Source organism: Saccoglossus kowalevskii, chromosome 4 (genome assembly GCF_978046115.1).
Source record: "Saccoglossus kowalevskii chromosome 4, keSacKowa6.1, whole genome shotgun sequence".
NCBI lineage: Eukaryota > Metazoa > Hemichordata > Enteropneusta > Harrimaniidae > Saccoglossus > Saccoglossus kowalevskii.
The window spans coordinates 3,141,129-3,164,597 of record NC_140644.1 but is presented as its reverse complement, the minus strand read 5'-3'; the positions used below and the strand labels follow the sequence as shown (position 1 = coordinate 3,164,597).

At 36.4% G+C, this 23,469-nt stretch overlaps 1 protein-coding gene across 3 annotated transcripts in view; it reads left to right on the top strand.

The window, feature by feature from the left end:
• Nucleotides 1–23,469, top strand: part of LOC102801935 (protein inturned-like) — a 65,441-nt gene that overhangs the window by 21,715 nt on the left and 20,257 nt on the right. The window contains exon 2 of one of the 3 annotated variants that reach the window (XM_085497666.1): nt 6,486–6,599. In XM_085497666.1, coding sequence (XP_085353792.1) covers nt 6,486–6,599 — 114 coding nt within the window. Of the gene's footprint in view, nt 1–6,485; nt 6,600–16,860; nt 17,111–23,469 lie in introns of those variants that run through there. The other 2 variants (XM_006814844.3, XM_085497667.1) reach the window with 2 other exon arrangements.

Genomic DNA, 23,469 nt, shown 5'->3' with positions numbered 1-23,469 from the left:
TGAAAGCTTGATTACAGCGAGGTTTGCACAGTTCAGTTGCACGGAACGACGTGGTTCAGTAATGGGTTAAATCGTAAAGAATTCAGCACAGGAGCAAAGCCGTGTTAGTGCGCTACTGTACAAACGTCATCAGAGGAAACCTGTCTGTCCCGTTTCTGTCAGTGATACCACCCATGGTGTCAGTTATATTCCAAAATAAAGGTGTTTTTGCTCGAAACGCGTACAGGCGTTCATGCCATCTAACGTTTGCATTCTTTACATTGATTACCAGTCTAAGCAGTCGAACACTTCAACTGGCGATGACATATGATGACATACATCGACACGGTGTATACCTATCCTACCAACGTGTCCACACTAATCTCTATAATAGTGCATGGCAACACAGGGATATATCGTCGACTGATTGGATCCGATGAGTTAATACAAGTCACAGTCTAGAGCTATGTGCAAACAACAGCTCATGGAAGTCTTCATATCTGCTATCGTAACCCTTTACCCCGTTGTAGTCCTGAATTTGTTAAAGGGTGGTCGTCGTCGCGTAGCGCGTGTTCGAATTTCATGTAAGCAATCGCGTTACATACGTCGCCATGAGTTTCATATTGAACAGGACGGCTTGCGACGACCACCTCCCTTTAAAGTAGGGCGCTTTCATTAGCATGATACTTGCGCCGAGGTTACATATTTAAGAGCGGTAATCATCGCGCTGCGTCCTGTTCGATATAAGACCCCAATGCGTGGAGCGACGACCACCGCCCTTTAATGAAAAAGTGGTCAAAATAGAAATATAAGTACCATTATGTGCTTTGTCCAGTGACCACCATAAATACGCTTGTGTGAACGCAAGATTATATGATTATTTAATAACTGGCGTAACTTACGTCGGCATTACTTTTTTTCTGCACTGGTGAGATCACGGTGAATGACGATGACGTGGACGATGACGAGTCTTACATGACAAATTTTCCACACACGACAATGTTTACTTGACACTTGGAAAAGCAGGGCTACATACATTATTAAACAACATTATTAACAATGATTTGTTTTAAGGTAGCGAGACTATTATTTGCGTTGAAAATTACGATTTTCACATTTATTTATTTATTAATTGATGAAATGCACTATAAACTTTCATCTGATAAAGTCAACGTAACCTAGAATGTCATGTAAGTTGGTTAAAATATAGATTTTCTGAAGGGAAGCAAAGCAGCTTCAGTAGTGTTTTCCCAAATCAACAACACAGGTTTAATCTGTGTGCCTATAAGTTTCAAAGATAAACTCAAGACAAAGCAATGTTAGGATGTGTTATCAGTAGCTATCTGACACACAATGAGTGTTTCCAAACATTTGAGTGGTTTGTCTCCGCCCCTGTTTATTTCACAGATTAGTCATTTGCATATGAATGTGTCAAACACAAGGTCACAAAGCCACTGAAAAAAATCATTGATTTTGGTGTTTTCATCTGCCGATTTTATCGAATTACACCTACTCCATTCCTTTATTTTTTGGTTTCCAGTAGCCTTATACATTTGAATGCCCCTACAACATGTTAAAACAGACCTTGATGTGAAAACAAATCGCTTGTGCCGATAAACAAGCTTACAAATCTGTGATGTGACTTCATCAACGATTTCTAGGAGTTTATGTTTTTCAAAATACTAGGTCTTTAACAAAAAATAACGTATACTTATTGTCGTCGGATTAACACCACATTTTCACAGCTCTAAGGTTACAATGAGAGGAACTTGAATGTGTCCAGACAAACTATTTCATGGATTATTTACCAATGTGTTGTGGTTTGAGTTGGGGGCAATGCGACTAAAACAGAAATTAAAATTCAGGACACTACTTTTCAAAACGCGTTGCTTGAATAAAACTGACCAGACACATTCAATTTACCAGACTATTGAACAACTAGGAAAAGTGAAAAAAAAACTTCTTATCACCAGCATAAATGCGTAATTATTTTTTTATAAAAAAAGTAATTTTTCACTTTTGATTAAGTAACGCAGCGTAGAATGCAGATACGGACATGGCAAACACGCCTTTGTAAAGCATGAAGTCTGGCGATTCTAAAAATTTATACTTTCCTGGGTCTATTTGTAGTCATTTGGTCACAATTAGAAGATGAAAACAAGCATGCAAATAATAGTTCCGCTACCTTAATCAATATTAATTATATAATATGCAATATGGTTTCGAAGTCAAGTTTTTAAAATCAAATACAATGTAGTACGTTTTCACAGCAAAGTAAAAGTCTTGATATGTATTCGAGAGAACCACACTGCTAATATGAGGAAAGTAGACCCAGCTGAGTAAGTACAGTACTTCTTATAATAAACTTTAATTGGCCAATCACATAATTAAGATTAATTGACTTTGGAACTATTTTGTAATGGAGTGCTACGGTGCGTGAAACGGTACTGTGATTCAGTAATGCACAGTAAACAAAGCGATTTTTAGTTTCCCGGTTGAGTGTAAAAGAAACAATTTGAATCTATTTTCTATAACTACTAATTTATAACCCCTCTGTCTACTTTTTCTAATGGTTTTAGAAGAATATTCAGATCTTTCGTTTGCATACTCGCCGGAATTCCCTGCACTTAGCTGAAATGTATCGTCCTTGGCCACTTTGTATTATACGACGAGATTTGCCGAGACGAGATTTTACGATGCTAGGATGAAATTTCGATCGGTTTTCCAGACTTTTTATTAAGAGTTTTACTGTCATACACTTTATATTGTGTCTTAGATAGAGCGGTCGTTAAATGCGCACAATATCCTCGGAACAATTTCCATGTATTGAAACAAACGACCCAACGTTAATCGCGAGCGCAATCAAAGCCACCATTCGCCACATGTGGTACTCTTCGCGTTACGCCGACTTCGTCTCCAACTGACTTCAAATAGTCCGTGATCTACGTGAAATGTGTTGCTGATGTGGCACCAACTGCGGAGGCTAATGATGCGTGGTATTATTGGACAAAGTGTTCGTGTGTATTTTTTCAGAAATATTGTGGCAGGGTCAAATCAGTGGCTCAATCAAAATGTTAAGGGTCAAAGTTTATCCGTTATAATTGTGAATTGCAGCTTAACGGTCGTACATCCGTATGCACGTTATGTGAATAATCATACTTACAAGTCAATACACATTATGGAACAGACTATAGTGGTGTCACAACGACTTTTATTTGAGAACGTTGTTAAAATGTGTGTGTGAACAGAATGCGCCATCGTGGCGTAGGCGTTTTTGATACCGGCTCTTGCACAACGCAACGTGCCGTGTGAAGACAATACGACGGCCAAACGCCCTCTATCGCCGATTTATGCTTGTCATTACACAAGATGGCGTCAGAGGTTACAGGTCGAATGTCGAACTGGTCAGACGAAGAAACGAGATTACTGATATCTGTATGGAGAGAATCGAATATTCAAAGAATGGTGGACGGAACGTCTAGGGATGCTGTGATTGCAGAAAAAGCGGCTGAAAATTTACGTATAAAGTACAGGGAAGTGACTGAGCACAACAACAGAAGCGGTAGAGATCCGAAAACAGTGCCATTTTGGGATGAACTACACAAAATATTAGGTGGAAGGCCTGCATTCAATCCTGAACTGAAACACCGGTGTTTTTATTAAGTGAGAACGCGAGCAAACAATTCAGCAGATTGTCTAATATTTTCACAACAAAAAACAGTGTTAACACCGGCGTTTTTAGACGTGTAAGAACGTAGCTAATGAGATAATCGGTTTCTTTATTTGAATTACAGTGTCGCATATATTTAGACTGTATTTAATAATGGGGTACGCTGTTTGTAAATATATGTTGATACCAGAAAATGATGAGCATAATAATTACCAAATTGGGCAATGAGCCATACAATTTGTTTACTAATTTCCCTATATTTTGATATCTGTGTGCGACATTTTGCAATGTTATAGAAGGTAGTTTTAAAACCTTCCCAATATGATATAAGTAATTCAAAATTCAGCAAAATATTCCACCCATGGATATCATTTTATAAATATGCCGGACATATTTGACTTTAAATGCCAGCGAACTGGTACAATTGAAATCTGACTATAATGAAACTTATTATATCTCCTAAGAGTATAATATTTATAATAAGAGACGATTGAACGGAGAAGTATTTAAACAAAAATAGGAAAATCAGTTGGGATTGCGCCAGGTTTTGTCCCATTGAGATACTGTTGTTTTCATCGCCGTGTTAAAATCATCATGTCAATTTGGATTTTGGTTGGGCCATAATTAGTTTTAAAGTTATGACGAAAAACATCTTTGTAAGCATAAACTGAAATCTAGTTGACGTAAAGGTGGCGCCGTGGCATTACTGACGGTCTGATCACGTGGGGTCTGATCACGTGAGGACCGATCACGTGGGTCTGATACACTGATTAAGTAATCAAATTGATAAGTGAATATACTGAAATACTGATAAGTGAACTTTGACCTTTCTAAATAGTGGATAAGTTACTGATTTAACGTTTTGGAAAAAAGAAACATACCATTATTTTTCCAAAGGTTGCATACATGACTACCCCCACCATAGCTATTGTACTGCTAAGTAGTTGTATTCACGGACTTAAAGCGGGGGAGATGTCACCTGTGCATGCGTCAGATGGCCATGGCGTGTCATTGTTTACAAACAATCGTCTACCCATGAGCCTTTGCGTTTTTAGCGTGTGTTGTTATCGTCGCTTCGGACTCAATTCCCGCGCCTGCGCAGGGGACGACCCTCTCGCTTTAATAGGCATCAAGTTACGTATTTGCTACATTCACATAAGTGGTGATGTAATCACAGTTCCCGTGACGTGGCATCAATTACATGTATTTAAATCTGTGGTCAGTTTATTTGAGCTGCGTCAACTATTCTAACGTATCCACGTTTGTTGGTGACTAAGACGTACGTAAAACTGTACTTATGACTTCCGGTGGCCGCGAATTGCAGAGAAGTCGTAAGATGGCGCCTCACAATTCATTTGCTGCAAATCACGATATTATACTAGTACTTTTTCCCAAAAAAAGAAAAAAGTATTTTGAGTGTAAGATACTGTTTGATATTGATCGTACACAATATTAATAATAATAATATGTCTAATAATAATGTTATGTATAACGGTGTCAATAATTAGATACATTTCAATCCGGTACCATGTACAAGAAATAATAGGTACGTCAAGGAATATACAGAAAATCAACAAACAACAATATTACAAATTGGCTTTTCATCGTTTAATAATCGATACAATTTACTGTTTTGTTTCTTCTTTTTGAATATTAAGAGTTTTAACACATGGTGTAATACGCTGATGTGACTGGTACAGTGTTATCACGCATCGTGCGCTGTCGATATCATGGAAATAATCAATAGAGATGACGTATGTAAAATTTACATAATCAAAATCACATGTTACACACATCTACTTACAGGTCATTTCCCCCACTTTAAGATCGACACAGCGATACAACGCGAAGTGGGGTGGGGGTTGTTATCCAAATATTACCAATAATGATCTCGGCACAGTCATCGCACCGTATCGATTAATTACCGGCAAAGTGGTATATGATTATTCACATTCGCAATGTCTAATTTTTGTAGTACGGAGGCGCTAAATTACGTTTCAACATTAAGTTCGTGGCGGGGGTGGTTAATATATTCGCTGTCCGAGTCACGGTGTTCACTTTGTTTAAGATTAGAATTCACTGGGAAAGGTTCTCTTCCTCTTGCAGCTTATTCTGAAGTGCCAGTTTACAAAGTCTGTTCAAGATAGGACTTTGTGTTTTGCTCCTCGATGGATTGACTGTCAGAGACTTAACTATCATATCAAAATGCTGTCAACTTCATTCACTGCCATGAACGATAACAAAACGGATTTAATTATAGTTGTCTAAAATTAATCAATGACTTTAATTTAGATGTCTTCTCCTGCCACGTGTCTCAATTTTGAACAGTGATATCAGCGGGCTTTTCACTAAACAATCTTTCTTTCATAATGGCTCTCGCGCCGAAGTGTCCCGTCATTTTACACCACTTTCTGAGATACTTGGTGATACCAAGCTACTGTTATGTACCACGTGACAATGAATGAATCAAGATATCGCACTGAACAAATAATGAGTATCCGGCTATCCTGCATTGTTTACAAATTGTATAACTTTTCCATACTGAACAAATCATTCATAATTTGAATTTACGAACATCAGTCACAAAACAAGCTAAACACAAACAATGGAGCACACTCCCTCTATATAGAGAGACTGTGATAGAGGGACTGTGAATGGAGTAAATAAAAACTGCTGTTTTTACTTTAAAAAATATACAAAATATTATCTCTACGCACATTTTTTTTTGTACTGGAGTGGGAAGTGGGGAAGCAATTTTAAACATACTGTGTTTCCTGTTTATTAGTTCATGTTTTACTTTGCATTCACGTGCGACTGCCGTGTTTTATTTTTACAGATCCACGTTTTATCATCATCGACACAACGACAATAAAAGTCAAGACAGCGCCGATAAGCGCACGTGTAGCGATACGTCTGATACGTGGTCGTCACAGCAACCAGAATCACCCAAGTAAGTCTTATACAATGCGTAATAGTCATTATGAAGTCAGCTAACTCAAAATACCTGCCTATCGACAATTTCCGCTTGTAATCCCTGTATTATAGAGATTATAGAGCGCCGTCAACGATGAAAGCAGTAAACCTGCTACGTACATTGTATCTTATTTATGATTATTTCGTCATGTACATGATTTAACATAACATATACCCATTTCACATCATTGTAAATCTGGGTAGTTATCGTCCTGGGTTGAGGTCATATACCCATTTCACATCATTGTAAATCTGGGTAATTATCATCCTGGGTTGAAGTCATATACCCATTTCACATCATAGTAAATCTGGGTAATTATCGTCCTGGGTTGAGGTCATATACCCATTTCACATCATTGTAAATTTGGGTAATTATCGTCCTGGGTTGAGGTCATAGTTGAAGCTCAGGGGTCGTCACCTGCGCACGAGCGGGAATTGAGTCCCAAGCGATGAATACAACGTACGCTAAAAATGCAAAGACTCGTGTTTGTAAACAACGGCACGCTATGGCCGTGAAATAATTCCCTGGCAAAGCGAGTCTTTGTGAATATAAATCGCCCTCTCTCAGTCTAACTTCAGTGTTTGACAAAAAGGTGGTGATAATTATTGTACACTGGGGGCGCTATAATCGGTTATTATTGTTGTTCATATTTTGATTTGATTTGATTTGATTTGATTTGATTTGATTTGATTTGATCAAACATTGCGTGTTACTCCAGCGAATCAATGTGTTTTTTTCTGTTGATTGTCGGTCTCATTGAACTGACACAAAACTAACAAATTGATTTTCCCGTAGGCGACTATGTTATTGTTTGGTCGGTTGAATTTCGCTCTACCCTTATCTAAAACATTCGTTTGTTTGATCAAATGTTTGTCTTGATAGTACAGTTAATCCAAGTTTTCATTCCCAGTACCTTACAAACCGTAATGCTTGAAGCGTGATATGGTGTATTATATATATATATATAGTTATCAGGATGGGTTTTCCGCTTATGTTCGTAACTTTCGCATACTATTTTTATTTATTTATTTGTGAGTGGCACGGTTAAAGTGGATTGTATCGATGTTGTCGCATGAGGGCGCCCTGGACGAGAGCCTACATTAGTATGACACAGTGGCTGCACACACGTAGTCATCGGTAGTGGAAGTGGAATCATTCCTTAAACGAGCTTATCGGTGCCAAAATAAATATGTTGCTCTTTTGCTTGCTCGGATAGAAAAATTTACATCTTGTGTTTTTCGTAGAATTGTCCAAATTTGTTTGTTATTATTTTAAGATCAGATAGTATATTGCAAAAAAGTACTTCAGAATTTGAAGAATGTGCTATAACTCAGACCACTGGAAGTTCAAGTTGTCTGATGGATAGAAGTAAAATGCCAAAAGAGAGAGAAGGGTGTTACGAGGGCGTAGCCCGAAAAAGAACTCACCGAAGTTGCATGGTTTGTTACGTAATCATAAGGTGGCTGCCAATCTTTATTTACACTTGTAAGAAAGCCCAATATAATTTGCCTATAACAAATATTTCTTTGATTTCTATCGTTTCTTGACACTGACCACTCAGTAGTTAGAATCACACTTGATTCACGATCATGGTCAACACTGAAACTGTCGAATCAACTTGAATGCGCAGCTACTTACAAGGTTGGGCCTGATTGGTCACCCCAACCCTTACACCCAACAGTCTGACAAATCAGAGAGCAGCTTATGTGTTGTCTGGTTTTTACGACGTATCAAATTCTGCCTTGTATATATGTATATTTAGTTTAAAGCTATATTCAAGATGGCTACCCCCATATAGTAAATAAAATAATAGCATTTATTTTATTATCAATTGTACGCCAGCTAACTGTGCTTCAACGTGTTCGTCTAATAACGCGCCTGGCCGAAATGTTATGTTCGCCGTAAATATGCGTTATTACCTTTAAGCTGGGAGACCCCCCCCCCCCAATACGGAACTCAAAAAACAGGTTTAGGTTCATTATTCCAGCTCGCAATACCAGGATGTACTGGACTAATTCCCTATAGCAACGCCCTACACAGTTGGGTTACAGGTGGGAATTGTATGATGTCCACTGAGTTTGGACGAATATATTCCCAGTAAGCTTCAAATAATGCCACATTTGTTTATACTGTTGCTATACGCGATTATCCTCAAACTCGATTTAAAATCTATTTCTGCTGCAGCTAGTCCGTGTATCTGTCTGTGCTCGATTTCTGGGGCTTCGCACCAAGTTTGTCGCCGAGGGCGTTACATATAACTCGGCAAATTGCCGGAACAGACCGTGGTGACCAGAATTCCGCTCGCAGTCAGCACACTGTGTTGTTGATCGCATGTCGATTTCAAACCAGTATTTGACCTAGTTGCATATTTATTGGGAAGTATTTAGAATAACTAACTGTCTATTTGTATCATTGTTTAAATATCGTGGAGCAATCTCGCGTTGCCTGGCTATGTCACATGTTATGCATTACGCCTCTTGGCAACCCAGGAAATTGACATCTTATACTGAGTGCTCCAACGAATTAACAACATTATAATTACGCCACTTAAGCACAACTCATGGCGAAATGGGTACTGGGTATATTTTAGTCGCCATAGTAACATATCATTTTCATGAAATATTTAGATGATTCTCTTTACGTCAATAAGCCCTCCTCGCCAACTTGAACCGCCCTCTACCAGAAAGATCGACGGAGGGCATCGATGTACCTCCCGACTACGTACTGACTAGGTACACACGTGGGCAATCATTTATAACGTGAATTACCCAATTGATACCGAGAACACATGCGGATTTTATACTGTCCCATCGGTAACACATGCAGGACTCGGATACACTTCAATAACCATGGCAACAGAGTGCATTGTTAAAGCACTTTGGGGAATGGATATGGACATACCTTGGATGCAAGCCTTCACGACCGTGTGGTTCAACACACTAGAATCAAAGCACGCACCTATCGGGCTCCGTGTCAATTTTTGCACGGAAAGCTGTTTGTTGTAGTTTTCTCACGTAACAGGGCAGTTCGGACAGGTAACGGCGGCGTTCTATTCGGTTGTATTGTAGCACGGGACAGCGTATTGTGGGAGACGTCAAATACTGACAGCCACGATTGGTGTACATTTCCCTCTGGCGTTGCACTCGTGTGAACTCGGTGTGTGTGTCCTCAAAGTCCGCCTTTTTATTTTTGTTTAGTTTTTCTTTTCAAATGGAAGACTGTAGAGTGATATGTTCGGTCTGAGACGGAATCGTAAATCAGCTCAGTTATTGCCATCGCTGCCCAAGCACGATGATTTCGATCCGATCAGTGTTATCTTAGTAAATAGGTGAGTAGGAATTCAATGTACCAGTCCCAGAACACCGTGCCACTTCCGACAAATTATATCTATGACAGGCATCGAAACAACACTGTTGTACTGCCAGTAAACAGTTCATTGTTTCAAGATTGAGTCGTTACCAATACCGTAAATGTCGTTTATGCTTTTTAGAATAGATGGTCGGTGCTCAGAATCGATGACCGGTGTTTAGAATGGATGGCCGGTGTTCAGGGATAGAACGTCTGTTACACGAATCAGTCATATACAAGTTGAATCTACTTGAGCAACGCGTTCCTATCCTAGTGTGTACACCATTGACATAGACACCGCAATGCGAAGCATTTGCGCACTGTGTTCGGGGCTAATGTTAGTGTAGGCTTTGTAAACATTTATTTAGCCCCATTCAAGTTTGAAAGAGAGGGACGGACACTTCCTAGTGTGCCGAATATTTGGCGATGTCGTGAAAGCCTTGTCATTCATAGCTTTTAATTTAATCGAGAGAATTAGCAGTATAACTACCCTTTCACGATGTTAATTCCTTGGGTATGTTTTGTCCGAATTTGGTCGTATTCAAGTTGACGATGTAAATCAGTTTAACTTTTGCGTCTGTAAACATTTCCACGACCAGTTTTTAGATACAATTTAGAACTTTTAAATTCTATTCGAATAAGATTTGATGACTACTGTAAAACATGTCTTGTTTTAGCTGAAATGCCATTTTAGCTAATTTACAATTTCGCTAATTCAAGCTGTCGGTAACTTATAATAAAGTACTCTTAGTATATACAGTCAATTTGCATAAATAGCATGTATCTATTTATATGATAGGTTAACTTGGCACAAACATCTGGGAAGTTGACTCAGTCGCGATAATAATTTTGCGAGCAACATTTTGGTGAGAAATTTTCGCTCAAAATTGTCATCACTTAATCAGACAAGATGAATCCTTGTAAACAACGAGCTACATTTTCTCTCGAAACAGATTAAAGTATAACCATTTGAAATAGAGGGAGGGTCTTTTCACGTACATATGCATTCATAACTTTTTGTTTACACTTTCATTTCCAATAGTATAGCTGTATATGTATTTCAATGTCATGTTTTAAAGAACCTGACGGATTTTCTAAAATATAAAGATGTGTACCCCATGTACTTCAAAGTGTAATCCCTTATCTGTTTCTGGATAATGTTTCGCTCGGCTCATCATTTACTGTTAGCCAGAATTTCTTATTCTGATTTCAGGGTTAGCCAAAATTCTGGTGATTAGCAAAATGTTGCACACCCATCACAATACGCTAGCAAACTGACGCAGCCAGAGCCGTGGTATTACTGTGAAACCATTTATTTTCACTGTCGTATTTTCACTGTCGTTTAATTTCACTATTTTGAGGTTTTCACTTTCTTCACTTGGTTTTAAATTCACGAATTCTATTGTTACTTTACATCATCACGTGGATTTAATTTAGCGGAATTTACTTACCAACTTATCATTATGTTATTGCACTTTATTTTAAAATAATCGCCCGTTTTGTTTACGGAACACCGAAATAAACTGAACAACAAAAGCATATGCACATATCACGCTAATGCACTTTTTAGTTAGTGAATTTCAACACAAATCCGTTCACATATAAGGATTAATTTCCGCTAGTTTCAAGTTGAAGACGTATTGACACTATGACAGTTACAATTATTCTAATCTGTTCATTCGTGAACAAAATCAAGACTAAAGTTATTGACATTCTTTTCATGTCAAATGAATGGAGTTACACAGAGATGTACAAATAATCAAAATGCGTAGATAATTGAAATTAAGTATGCAGTACGGTCTGTCAGTTACAATAATGCGCGGCAAACTGTGTACCTCAAAAAATATATACAAATTGGAATATGACGCCTTTGTATAAATAAGTGACCGCCAAATCACACAAATGGATACTGTCTCTGTAGTTTTTTTTTTAAAGTACAATCTTGTGAAATGCTTATTTGCCTGGAATTATGGCATTGTTTGGGTTCTTCGTGGCGTGCACCTCACATACATGGCTCACAATCCCTCTATAGACTGATAGAGGGACTGTGCATGGCTGTAATAAATGTTACGACGAAGTCAATTGACGGTGGCACGTAGAACGTTATTTTGACTGACAATCGGTCCAACTGTCACATTTCGGTCTCATATAAGCCAGATGTGTGGTTTAACAAAATACATAATTGTACGTCTACACTAAGTTTACGCGTCTCGCTTGAAATCAAGAGACACAAAGTAAGAGTATGAATGGGCATGTTCTTAATTTTACTTACGTATATTTACTTATGTATATTTTTAAAATTTGCCGTTTTATGGCATGAGTTTAGAAACCTAAAATATATGATTACAATGCGTTAGAGTTATTCCCAACGTTTATTCTAGCAGAGGCAAGATAGCGGAAGAAGGTTGTTAGTTCGCTTAATTTAACAGAGATTCTAAAGCCTTTAAGGGCTTTGTGTCGCTGAATGAATCGAATAATTACCCAGTATGGACTGTATTCAAGGTAAAACGGATTTCTCCAACAGATAAAATGCATACAGTGGCGGTTTGGGTAGAATGAAAGAACTCATTTAAACGTTCATTCTGTAGGTTACTTTCTTTATTATATGAGGCACCTCTGTCAAATGCCCCCCCCCCTTGTATACATCGAGGATTTGGCAATTAAAGTTGACATTTACGGGGAATGATAACAAACGTTTTGTCTTGTTTACAAACTCAATTTATCAAATTCAGGGATTGCACCAAACAATTGGTCAATTTTGAGTATTCACTGACGTCACTCTAGTATATTTGCATTTTCAAGTTATTTATTTATATGAGCAAGTGGAAAGATGTTGAACTAAAATATAACATGGTTGATGTCGGTATCGCATTTTGATCTGTATCCCTATGCTGTTATTCACTCAGCTCGGCTCTCTGTACGGTCGTGGTGAAGACGAAACGCGGTCACAAAGTCATTATACCAACTTCCATAAAGGAAAGATGCGATTTATCTTATCCTTGTTGTGAAATTGTGCCGTTAAAAAAGAAGGAACAAACTTATTATTATTATTATTATTATTATTATTATTATTATTACGATATTAGTAGAGTATCAGGGATTGTTCTATTAATTATATCAAATTAAAGTATACATCGTCGGACGCTAACGATGTTATTTTTGAAGCTACCGTTGGATGGTAAATGGGCGTCCTACTATGAATAACGGGGGTTAAAGTGTCCGTTTGCTTTGATTAGTGAACATGGTGGTACGAGTACAATGGTCCATTTGACTGAAATGACATTTGAATTATCTGACCTCCTCTAGCTCATTCCTTCCCGATACTATCAATGTAATGATTTATTATGGCGATTATCCATACCGATAATTATCCTACGTCTGGATTGTGATAGTGTTTATCTGAACGATGTAGTGCAGGATTATATGAATTGGCCTTTGTATCAAATGAGAACGTTGCATTTCGTGATGCATTTATTGTGAATATTTCACATGTAGGGAACAAGCCTCGGAATTGAAAAATAGTAAACGTAGCTCGATATAATATAATATCACCTCTATCGTCGCCATCGTGAGACGCTATTGTCTCAGGTACACGTGTGGTCAAAATGAAAGCAGGCTGTTCCCACGTAAACATTGGTTTTCCTCGTGAGTGAAGAGTATTTCCGCTGTCCGGGACAATACTTAATTCGGAGGTTACCATTTTTGTGTTACACACTCTCTTGAGAAATAAGTCGAACAATGGCGAAGGAGGTTGAATTTCCCCTATTTTCATTAACCTAGACAAAAGGTTAACTTTGCCTTACAGAATGCAATTTACACAAATCAGAATCACTTCAGTGAACTTCTATGCTTATCCACTTGCATGCGAAACCCCTTGGGGTGTTGAAACTCATTGCTATACGGGTCTAGGTATGCGGCCATCTTTGCGGTACGGTCACGGCGAGTGGTAAAAGCGTTTCGGTTTTGACTCAGGGGTTTCAATTATCACGTAAATTGGCCCAACAACTGTTGGCCGCGGAGAAACCGGGTAAAATGATATGTTTTAGCGATTTTTATGAGTTATTGGAAACCTTTATTGGGTTAAGAACCATGGCACTCAACATTCACCGGTATTGAAATTGCTCATGGCTATCCGTTGTTGTTGTTTTTTTTTTTTTTATCAAATTTTCGCTACTATTTATGTGTTGGTAGATTTTGTTTATTCCGAAAAATATAAGTACCGTTTTCCAAGCAATGATCACACACATACACACAAAAACACAATATTAATGCTTTGAAAATGACATTTTACGTGTCATATGTGACTCAGTTTTCACATCTGAAGTAGTATATATTCTGAAGGTACTGTAGAGGACGCATGTTACTAAATACGGCCACTTTCTCCATGATTCTAATACGCCAGAGCTTCGAGTTGCTAACAGTGCCGCGCTCAATTTGGCACAAAAAAATATTAATGAAATAACGTTATTTTTTTAAGCCAGGAAAAAATAGATTATCATACTCAGTAAATAAACAAGGCGTATTTTGGTTGTTTATTGTCAGTGTTGTTGCACTGTTTACAGAAACGAAAACGGGTATAGAGGGCGCTATGTCAAATCGAGCTTGTATTTGATCAGCAAGGAAAAAAAAGTTTAGTAAGCAGCTAGTTGGTGATGGCGCTGTTCATACGCTGTAACAACTCGGCAAATAAAGTACTAGTACATAGTAAATATTCAAAATAACCAGACGTTTTGTGCAATATACGAGTAGTACTACTCATAGTGCTTGAAATGTCTTGGTACTGCGATTAAACTACTACACTTGAGATGACGCCGTCACGCCAGAATGGTGACGACACACGGCGAATCTTCCAAGGCGGCCGTGTGCGAGTAAAGTAATGCATTTGAATTAAACTTGCTATCCGTGTGAAAAAGGTCGAAAACATAGAATACAATTTTAGTATTTCTATAGGTGAACAACAGCGAAGTCATTTTCCATCGGTTAAGAATGTTGCAGTCTCTGGCAGCATGGAACTTCAAGTTCAAGTTCGTAACGTGGCGCCGCATGTACGAAATATTTGGGGGTTTGTTCCGGTGATTTTATTTGACGATATGACAGTCAAATCTGACCAAGTAAAAAAGCATAATCGTGTCATTTGCTCGCTGACATATACGGCGCCTTCCAAGTTATATATACTAAGCACGTGTATCTTTTATAGCGTCCGAGGTCGTTTGCTATGTTGACCAGAGATTTACGGGTTTTTTCCCCAAGGCGCCATCATGCGACAATCTTTTCAAAACATTTAAGCAACCATGCTGACCCCAACTCGTCTTCGACGTGTCAGTATTTGTACATCACGACAGTAATAGGTCCGTTCACCGGACCAAGTGAAGAATAAAATATGAATAGGGTAACGTGTATTCGTTTTCAATGAGGGTCACCGGTGGAATGACAAAGTATGTATCACTACTCGAGTCTTCACTTAAAAATATTTAAATTCGAGTAATATCGCTTGATATCGGGTAATATCGCTTGATATCTGGTAGTATCGCTTGCTATCTGGTAATATCGCTTGATATCGGGTAATATCGCTTGATATCGGGTAATATCGCTTGATATCTGGTAGTATCGCTTGATATCTGGTAATATTGTTTGATATCTGGTAATATCGCTTGATATCTGGTAATATCGCTTGATATCTGGTAATGTCGCTTGATATCTGGTAATATCGCTTGATATCGGGTAATATCGCTTGATATCGGGTAATATCGCTTGATATCGGGTAATATCGCTTAATATCGGATATGAACATTCTGATTACGGTATCAAGCAATAATTGCAATAAGATCTTTGGCTTTTTTATTTATTTTTTTCTAACATGTATCTTATAATTTATTTTTTATATATATTATTATGTTTTATTATTTATTCAATTTATTGGCATTTTTATCATAAGTGTTGGTAATGATCGAGAGAACCCACAGGGTATATGGCGATAATTACAATAATGCAAAATATGATGTACGTAATATTATTAATAACAATAATAATTTTTAAAAATATAGTGCTTATAAAATAATATACATATTCAGCTTAAGTTAAGAGGAATTATCCAGAAACAAATAAACATTGTAATTAATGTTTTTCCATTTTATTCATGTTTATTTTAGTCAGATTTGAGGCAAACGTGTCTATGCACGCCGCTATTATGACTTGTAACCGGTCAGTGACAGTCGTGAAAAAAACAGCACTTGTGACGTTGACTTACTCTATCACTGACGTCACAGTTGTGATCTGATTTAGTCGGTAAATGTGTAATTAGGCGTGACTTCATTCGACAAATTCGACATTTAACCCATGGTATGTACATCGGTTGTTCCGATTATAATTACCCTAATTAAAGGGCGGTGGTCGTCGCGCCGCGCATGTGCAACATTTGTGTTGATAAACATTGACTTTCCCGCAATTCAATGCGCTTTTCTAATAAAATCGCGATTACGAGTTTTGGTCTGAATGCCATTTGCAGTAATTACCGCCGGTGACTTCCAATCACCTAAGAAATATCAAATTAAAGTTTGGTAACGTCTCAGTTTGTACTCGTTGGTCTGGTCGAAGTCGCCATTACTTATATGAGACCCATATCACACGCATGTGTGGCGCGACGACCATCGCCCTTTAAAAGAAATTTAATTTATGCCGTTCGATGATAAGAAATATCATCACTATATTTCATTTTCACAAAAATGAAAGACCAACATATAAAAGTTCTCTAAATTATGGGCTCGTATATGTTGTACATTTGATCTAGAACTGTTAAAATCGGACAAAGTTTGTGTATCACAAATGATACCATCCGTTTCTAAGCCTGACCTATGAACTTGCATCGAGGCGAGACAATCGACAGGTGAGCTCATTAGCATAAAACTGGCGTCCGAATACCCGGATGTAAACAAAATGGTGGATGTTGTCAAGTAGCAAGTTGACGTCCTTCTGTTCGTACGATATGTCTGATATCCGTTGGAAATGACACATCAACTGCAGGGTCATCGTTACTACAACGACTACAGTAGTTCCGATTCGGAAACGGATTACCCACCACGTCCAAGAATTATTGTTGGCCAAGGTGACGCCGACCGAAGATGGGAGACAGAATCTGGCGAGTAAGAAATCTGCTATCCTTAGCTTGGCTTGTTGTTTATACACTCGCTTTAAAAACTTTTTGGGTATTCACTTTCACAATTAAACATTTTTGTTAATTCCTTGATGTAACAGTACCGTATAGCCCCAGACAGCTGAGCTAACATTGTCGTTACGTATAATTTAGCAAGTATTTGCCGAATTCTGTATTTTTCCAATGGTTTGAATATTGTCACTGCCGCCGACTTGACAAGACATGTCCTAACGCCGTTCATCCACGCTGGTACCGGTAGTGGTACACTAACCCCGTGACGCACCGAATTTATCGTCACGGTCAGTGTGTATGTATGGACGCTGTTATTTCGTCAATCCCATCGTTAATATATTACTTCCGTTCTTATAAATATGTTGTTATTGTTTTGAATCGAAATTTTGGCCAGCGACTGAGCACAGGACTGTAGACCAGGCAGGTAAACCGCGAAGTTATTCTTAAACGGTCACTATGTTGAATTAAATAGTTAGAATTGAAATTATTGTTTTCACTCGAAAAAAGGCGTAGCTAAATATTTTAATGTGTCATGCATTCCCACATTTTGATTCAGGGAGTGCTTTATTAACATACATATTTTTGCCTGTACAATAACTTGTTAGAGAGTCTGTTTTCACACCACACCCTGTTCAAGGCATTTGAGACTGAAATTAAGTTAGCTCCACTAAAATACAGATTGACCTGATGTTGATTTATAAATACCCTTAGCTTTTGATAGTACTAGTCTTGGTTAAGGACAGCTGCAGGTATTGTACATCAAACAAATGAACAATAGAATTTTAGTGGAGATAATCTAATGGTATCATTTCAGAATGCAGTATTCCCAATAGTGTGAATTCCCCATATATTTCCACAGTGCAGTTGAATACAAGACATAAGGCCACAGCCAAGAATAATACTTATGTCTAAATTATATGAAATGAATGTCATTTAGTCAGGCAGCAGTTATTATTAAAGTTGCGTCCCCACTTTGTATGATCTGTATAAAACCTCTCACTGATCCCTGTAAGCATCATGGGGGTTCGAGTTGTGTACAGTTCATGACAAATCTTATCCAACATGATCCTGAAATTGAATTTAGAAAAACATTCTTTAATAATTATAGTAAAGTGGCCTTGAGTGATTATAATAATAAGAATTATGTTTGATTAAGAGATTACCACAACCTTCAGTGCAGACTAGTAGTGTCAGTGATCCAATATTGCAGGATTTGTCTGGCCAACTGATTTTATCATTTTTCATGGTGCATATACAAGTAATACACGGTGGGAATGCAAAGTATTCACTCAGACTATTTGGTATTCACCTCACAACATAATTGGACTGTGGTATTTTTCATGGTTGAATGTAATTATTGTTTTGAAAATACCACTATCAAGTGCTGAACATTCAGGGATATACTCGCTTTTTTTTTACAAAATCTCAGTTGCATTATGTATATGCACTGTCACTGAAATCACTGTTTATTTACATAGTTTGTGATGTGATGACATCTGGCCTTTTAACTGTAGGAGTCCTGTTATATTTTCATTATTCATGATTTAACAAGTCTAGAATTTACAAGCTATCAAGAATGAAACAACTCAAACAAATGAAAATATTAAAGCCATAAATTTGCTCTGAAAATTTTTATTTCCAAAAACATCGGTATTTGATTTTTCATTTTATTCTCTTATTAAGTTCCTGTAATAATTGAAAAAGACTTTTGTAGAATAAACTTATAAGCTTAAGTCAATAAGTTTACTTATTAAAATGTACCTTCAGGGTTTACCCACCAAGATTTTCACATTCACAATTGTACAAAATTGTACATGTAGTTTATGCTATGTAGCCTAGTAGGTATCATCTAACAGATTTTCTGCTGTAATTATGATACCTTTTTATATTTGATGATAGGAAATAATCTATTTGCATTATTATACATATGAGAAGGCTTGAACACAGCTTAGAAAGGATGAATTAGTGAGTATCTAATTAAAATGGTAATCAGTGAATAATCAAATAAATTGTTGTAGTTGATATAATGGCTAATCAAATTCAATTTAATATTTGTCAGTTAATTATAAATACCAGTTATGTTGTTGAATTACTAATTTGTAAAGCATTGATTGTAAATATTTAGCATATTATTGTTGTCAGCTTTGTACACATGGAGGCCATGCTTCACAAAATCAGCTACAACTGTTTAGTATTCTCCCAAATTTGCCAAAAAATTCTCTCAGAGGAATTAAAGTATGTTGTTAGTGTATAGTTACAATTATCTATCATAAATTTTACATTTGCATTTCAGAATAAATTATTGGATCTTGTATATATACATAGTTTGTATACAATGTACATCTGGGTCTCAGTTTTATCCAGAAAAAAAAGACAAAAGTTTTATAAACAAAATTACAAATGCAGACAGTGTTCAAACTGCACTGAAAATCAATCCTGCTAGCATGTACGCTAGTTGTATTGATTTAGTATCAATTGTTGTTCATACAAATTACATATTTGCACGTAAAGGTATTTTTAATGGAACTGCATGTACGTATATTATTTGTGATCAGTGCTATGTAAAGCCACAGTCCCTCTATAGCTATAGCTGTCATTTCCATGTGTTTGTGTTGAGAAGTCACATGCATTTAGTGAGAAAATTGCAGTCCTCCTAATCTGTGTATTGGTCATTGTCTGGTCTGCACGAAATGGTATAGTCACAGGCTATCAGTTCAGAATTGTTTTTTTTTCAACAAGCACTTGCTTTGTCCACTGGGAATAGTGTTCAATAGACCTAGTGACAGCATATATTGTAATGACCACATCTCTATTGTGTGAAGAGATCTAATGTCTCTCCACTACCTTGGAGGTATGTGAACACTGGTTATTACCCTACTTTTCACAGAGCTTTTTTTATGACGTTTTAGAGTGTTTTGTCTATCATTTGTCTTTGAAAGCGTTGTTTAATAATGATTTTCACATCTAATTTATGTGGTAATTATAGATAACAATGTTATAAATGTGCTTTATTCTGTTTATACCTGCTAATGTCTCTTTCCATATACTGTGTGTGTCTTGTGGTTGGCTTTGTCAAACTCAGACAGTTACTTTACAGATGTATATACCCAATTTCACAACATACATGTTACTACTATGCACATGCCCTCCAAATATATATATTTCATTTTTTACTTTTTCGACTTCTTCTTGAAAACTACAAGCCTGAATGCTTTGATACTTGGTGTATATGTACCTTGGGTAGACCTCTCTCAGATTTGTTCATTTCATGATGATATCTTCAATTCTCTAATTTTGGTTAATATTTTTGTCATTTTTAGTAAAAAGTGATATTTTCGACTTCTTGTTGAAAACCGCAAGTCCAATTGCTTTGATATTACATATATAGGTACTACATGTCGACCTCTCTCAGATTTGTTCATTTTGTAATGATATCTTCAATTCTCTAATTTTGGTGAATATTTTTGTAATTTTTGGTAAAAAGTGATATTTTCGACTTCTTGTTGAAAACCGCAAGTCCAATTGCTTTGATATTACATATATAGGTACTACATGTGGACCTCTCTCAGATTTGTTCATTTTGTAATGATATCTTTAATTCTCTAATTTTGGTGAATATTTTTGTAATTTTTGGTAAAAAGTGATATTTTCGATTTCTTGTTGAAAACCGCAAGTCCAATTGCTTTGATATTACATATATAGGTACTACATGTGGACCTCTCTCAGATTTGTTCATTTTGTAATGATATCTTTAATTCTCTAATTTCGGTGAATATTTTTGTAATTTTTGGTAAAAAGTGATATTTTCGACTTCTTGTTGAAAACCGCAAGTCCAATTGCTTTGATATTACATATATAGGTACTACATGTGGACCTCTCTCAGATTTGTTCATTTCATAATGATATCTTTAATTCTCTAATTTTGATGAATATTTTTGTAATTTTTGGTAAAAAGTGATATTTTCGACTTCTTGATATATTATACATATAGGTACTACATGTGGACCTCTCTCAGATTTGTTCATTTTCTAATGATATCTTCTGTTCTTTAATTGCCATGTGCATTGCTAACAGCGGAGCTATCTCAGCCGACAGGCTGCTTGTTATTTTTGTCAGAAAAAGAAAAAGAAAAAAATTCAGTTTTTATGAAATATTCAAATTTGTTTTTCTTTGCCTGAGATGTGATTTTGGCAAAACTGGCATGTTTTAGTCTGTTCAGAAGATTTTTTTTTTCATATTATATATATATTCATGTACCATATTTGCTATATTAATAGAGTGTATTTACTTATGTAAATTTAACAGTATACAACTTATGGGATTTATGGTTTATGTGCGCTTTTAATTAATATTAATCTAATTCACTTTCATAGATTGGAACATAATACATGTATGGAATATGAATAATATATTGCAGATAATCTAGTATTGAGACCTTGACTATCAAACATCAATTCTCAGTAACCCTGAGGGCACCCAATATGAAAACTAAACTTGCTATAAAATTGCCTTAGAAAGATTGCAATATACATGTATCTGTATTCTGAATGTCATTCTAGTGAGGCATCTAGGAAATGGCCTTGTACCTCTGTGAATCAAAACTCATATATCCTATGTCTCTAGGCTATTCGCATAAAATAAAAGTCTGAGTTTTACATGAAATGTTGATGGTAGTGTTATCGGAAACGATTGTTTTTCTCCTCTGCCTAATATATTAATACAGCTGCCACTGCGGGGGATTTTAAGTTGTTTTTTTGCAATGTGTTGACAGATTTCTGTCATGTGATTTTGTGTTGCCACTATATTGCACATATTGCATATCTTCTTCCAACACGTATGTCTGCTTTCTGTGACAGTTTAATTCGAAATTCATCTGTCGATATCAATAACAGCACTCATATATTCAATTACTGCAAAGAGAAAGAAAAATTCACTAACTTCAATTTCAGCAGATTTGATGTTGCAGGAATATTCACTAAGTAAGCATGGATACAGACTTAAAATGGAATAGAAAGAACATTTTAAATTGACTACCGATACTTTGTGAAGGAAACAAAAAATCCCATGATTAACTTGCCATATTCAGAGGGTTTTAATTTTTCACTTGTACATACATGTATCGACAAAATAGATGAAAATAAAAACTGTATACAGTGTCAAGGCTCAGTATGTCTATCTTGAATACTCCCAGCTATGTCCTAAAATAGAATTCAGTATTTTATGGTTTCATGTGAACCATTCAATTTTAACTGATAGAAATGTTTGTGATTCCTGGATTTGATGGCATTCATCAAGGTAAAGGTATTATTTTCACTGATACAAATATTGGTTAATTTGCTTTCACTGACTAACGAAATTCATGAAAATTTGGCTTGCGAAACTGAAGCCATTTACAGTACCAGTATGTATATATATATATATATATATATATGTAGAGAGAGAGAAAGCAATCATGCTGTACTGCCTGTACTAGTCATGCAATGTATGAATCAAAAATTGCTGTATATTGGATCATTAAAATATAACTTATTTCAACCATTGGCACACCTCCACTTATTTGTACATGTAAGTGCATATACCGCTAATTTGTAATCACTTATGTGGAAGGTTTGTATATTCATGGTTCACAAAATATACATCTCTGTGTAAATATAATACTGTATATATGTTTTTAATACTGTTATGTAATAAATAAATTCTGCAGATATAATCATCTAATTAAGATTTGTCACTGGTAGTCTGTTCTTATAATTTTGTTGTTGTCATCATTCGCATCATGCCCCATGCTCGCATATAACACTTGTAATCAATATTAATAATGTCTGTGTGAGTACGCGGGGATGGGCAATATATTATTAATGATGTGAAACCCTGGTAACAATACATAAACCTGATCAACTTATTTCACAGTACACAGTAGTGTTATGGCAACTGAGGGCTCTTATCTTTGTAATGCTTTAGCCATGTTTTGGTTGGCATGGAAACCTCTAATTGTAAATCAATATTATCCTGGTGTTGAGTCAAAGGCTTATCGCTAAGAATAGTAGCTAGGTGATATACTTGAATTGTGTGTGACTTTTGTAAAGACTTGTAATTCTGTGGTACTTATTAAATGTTTGCCTTTCTCCAACTTTTCCAAAAACTTTTTCCATAGCTACTGTACACTTATATTAGCGTACAGCAACGCATATAACCATGCGTGTATTTTGTTTTTGTTTGTTTTACCGCTTTGTGAAGTAGGTACGACATAGTACACCATGGTCATTCTCATTTACATGTACTTGGGATACCTGGTGAATGCATTTTTCATGCCCATACATGTTAGTAGGTCTGTTA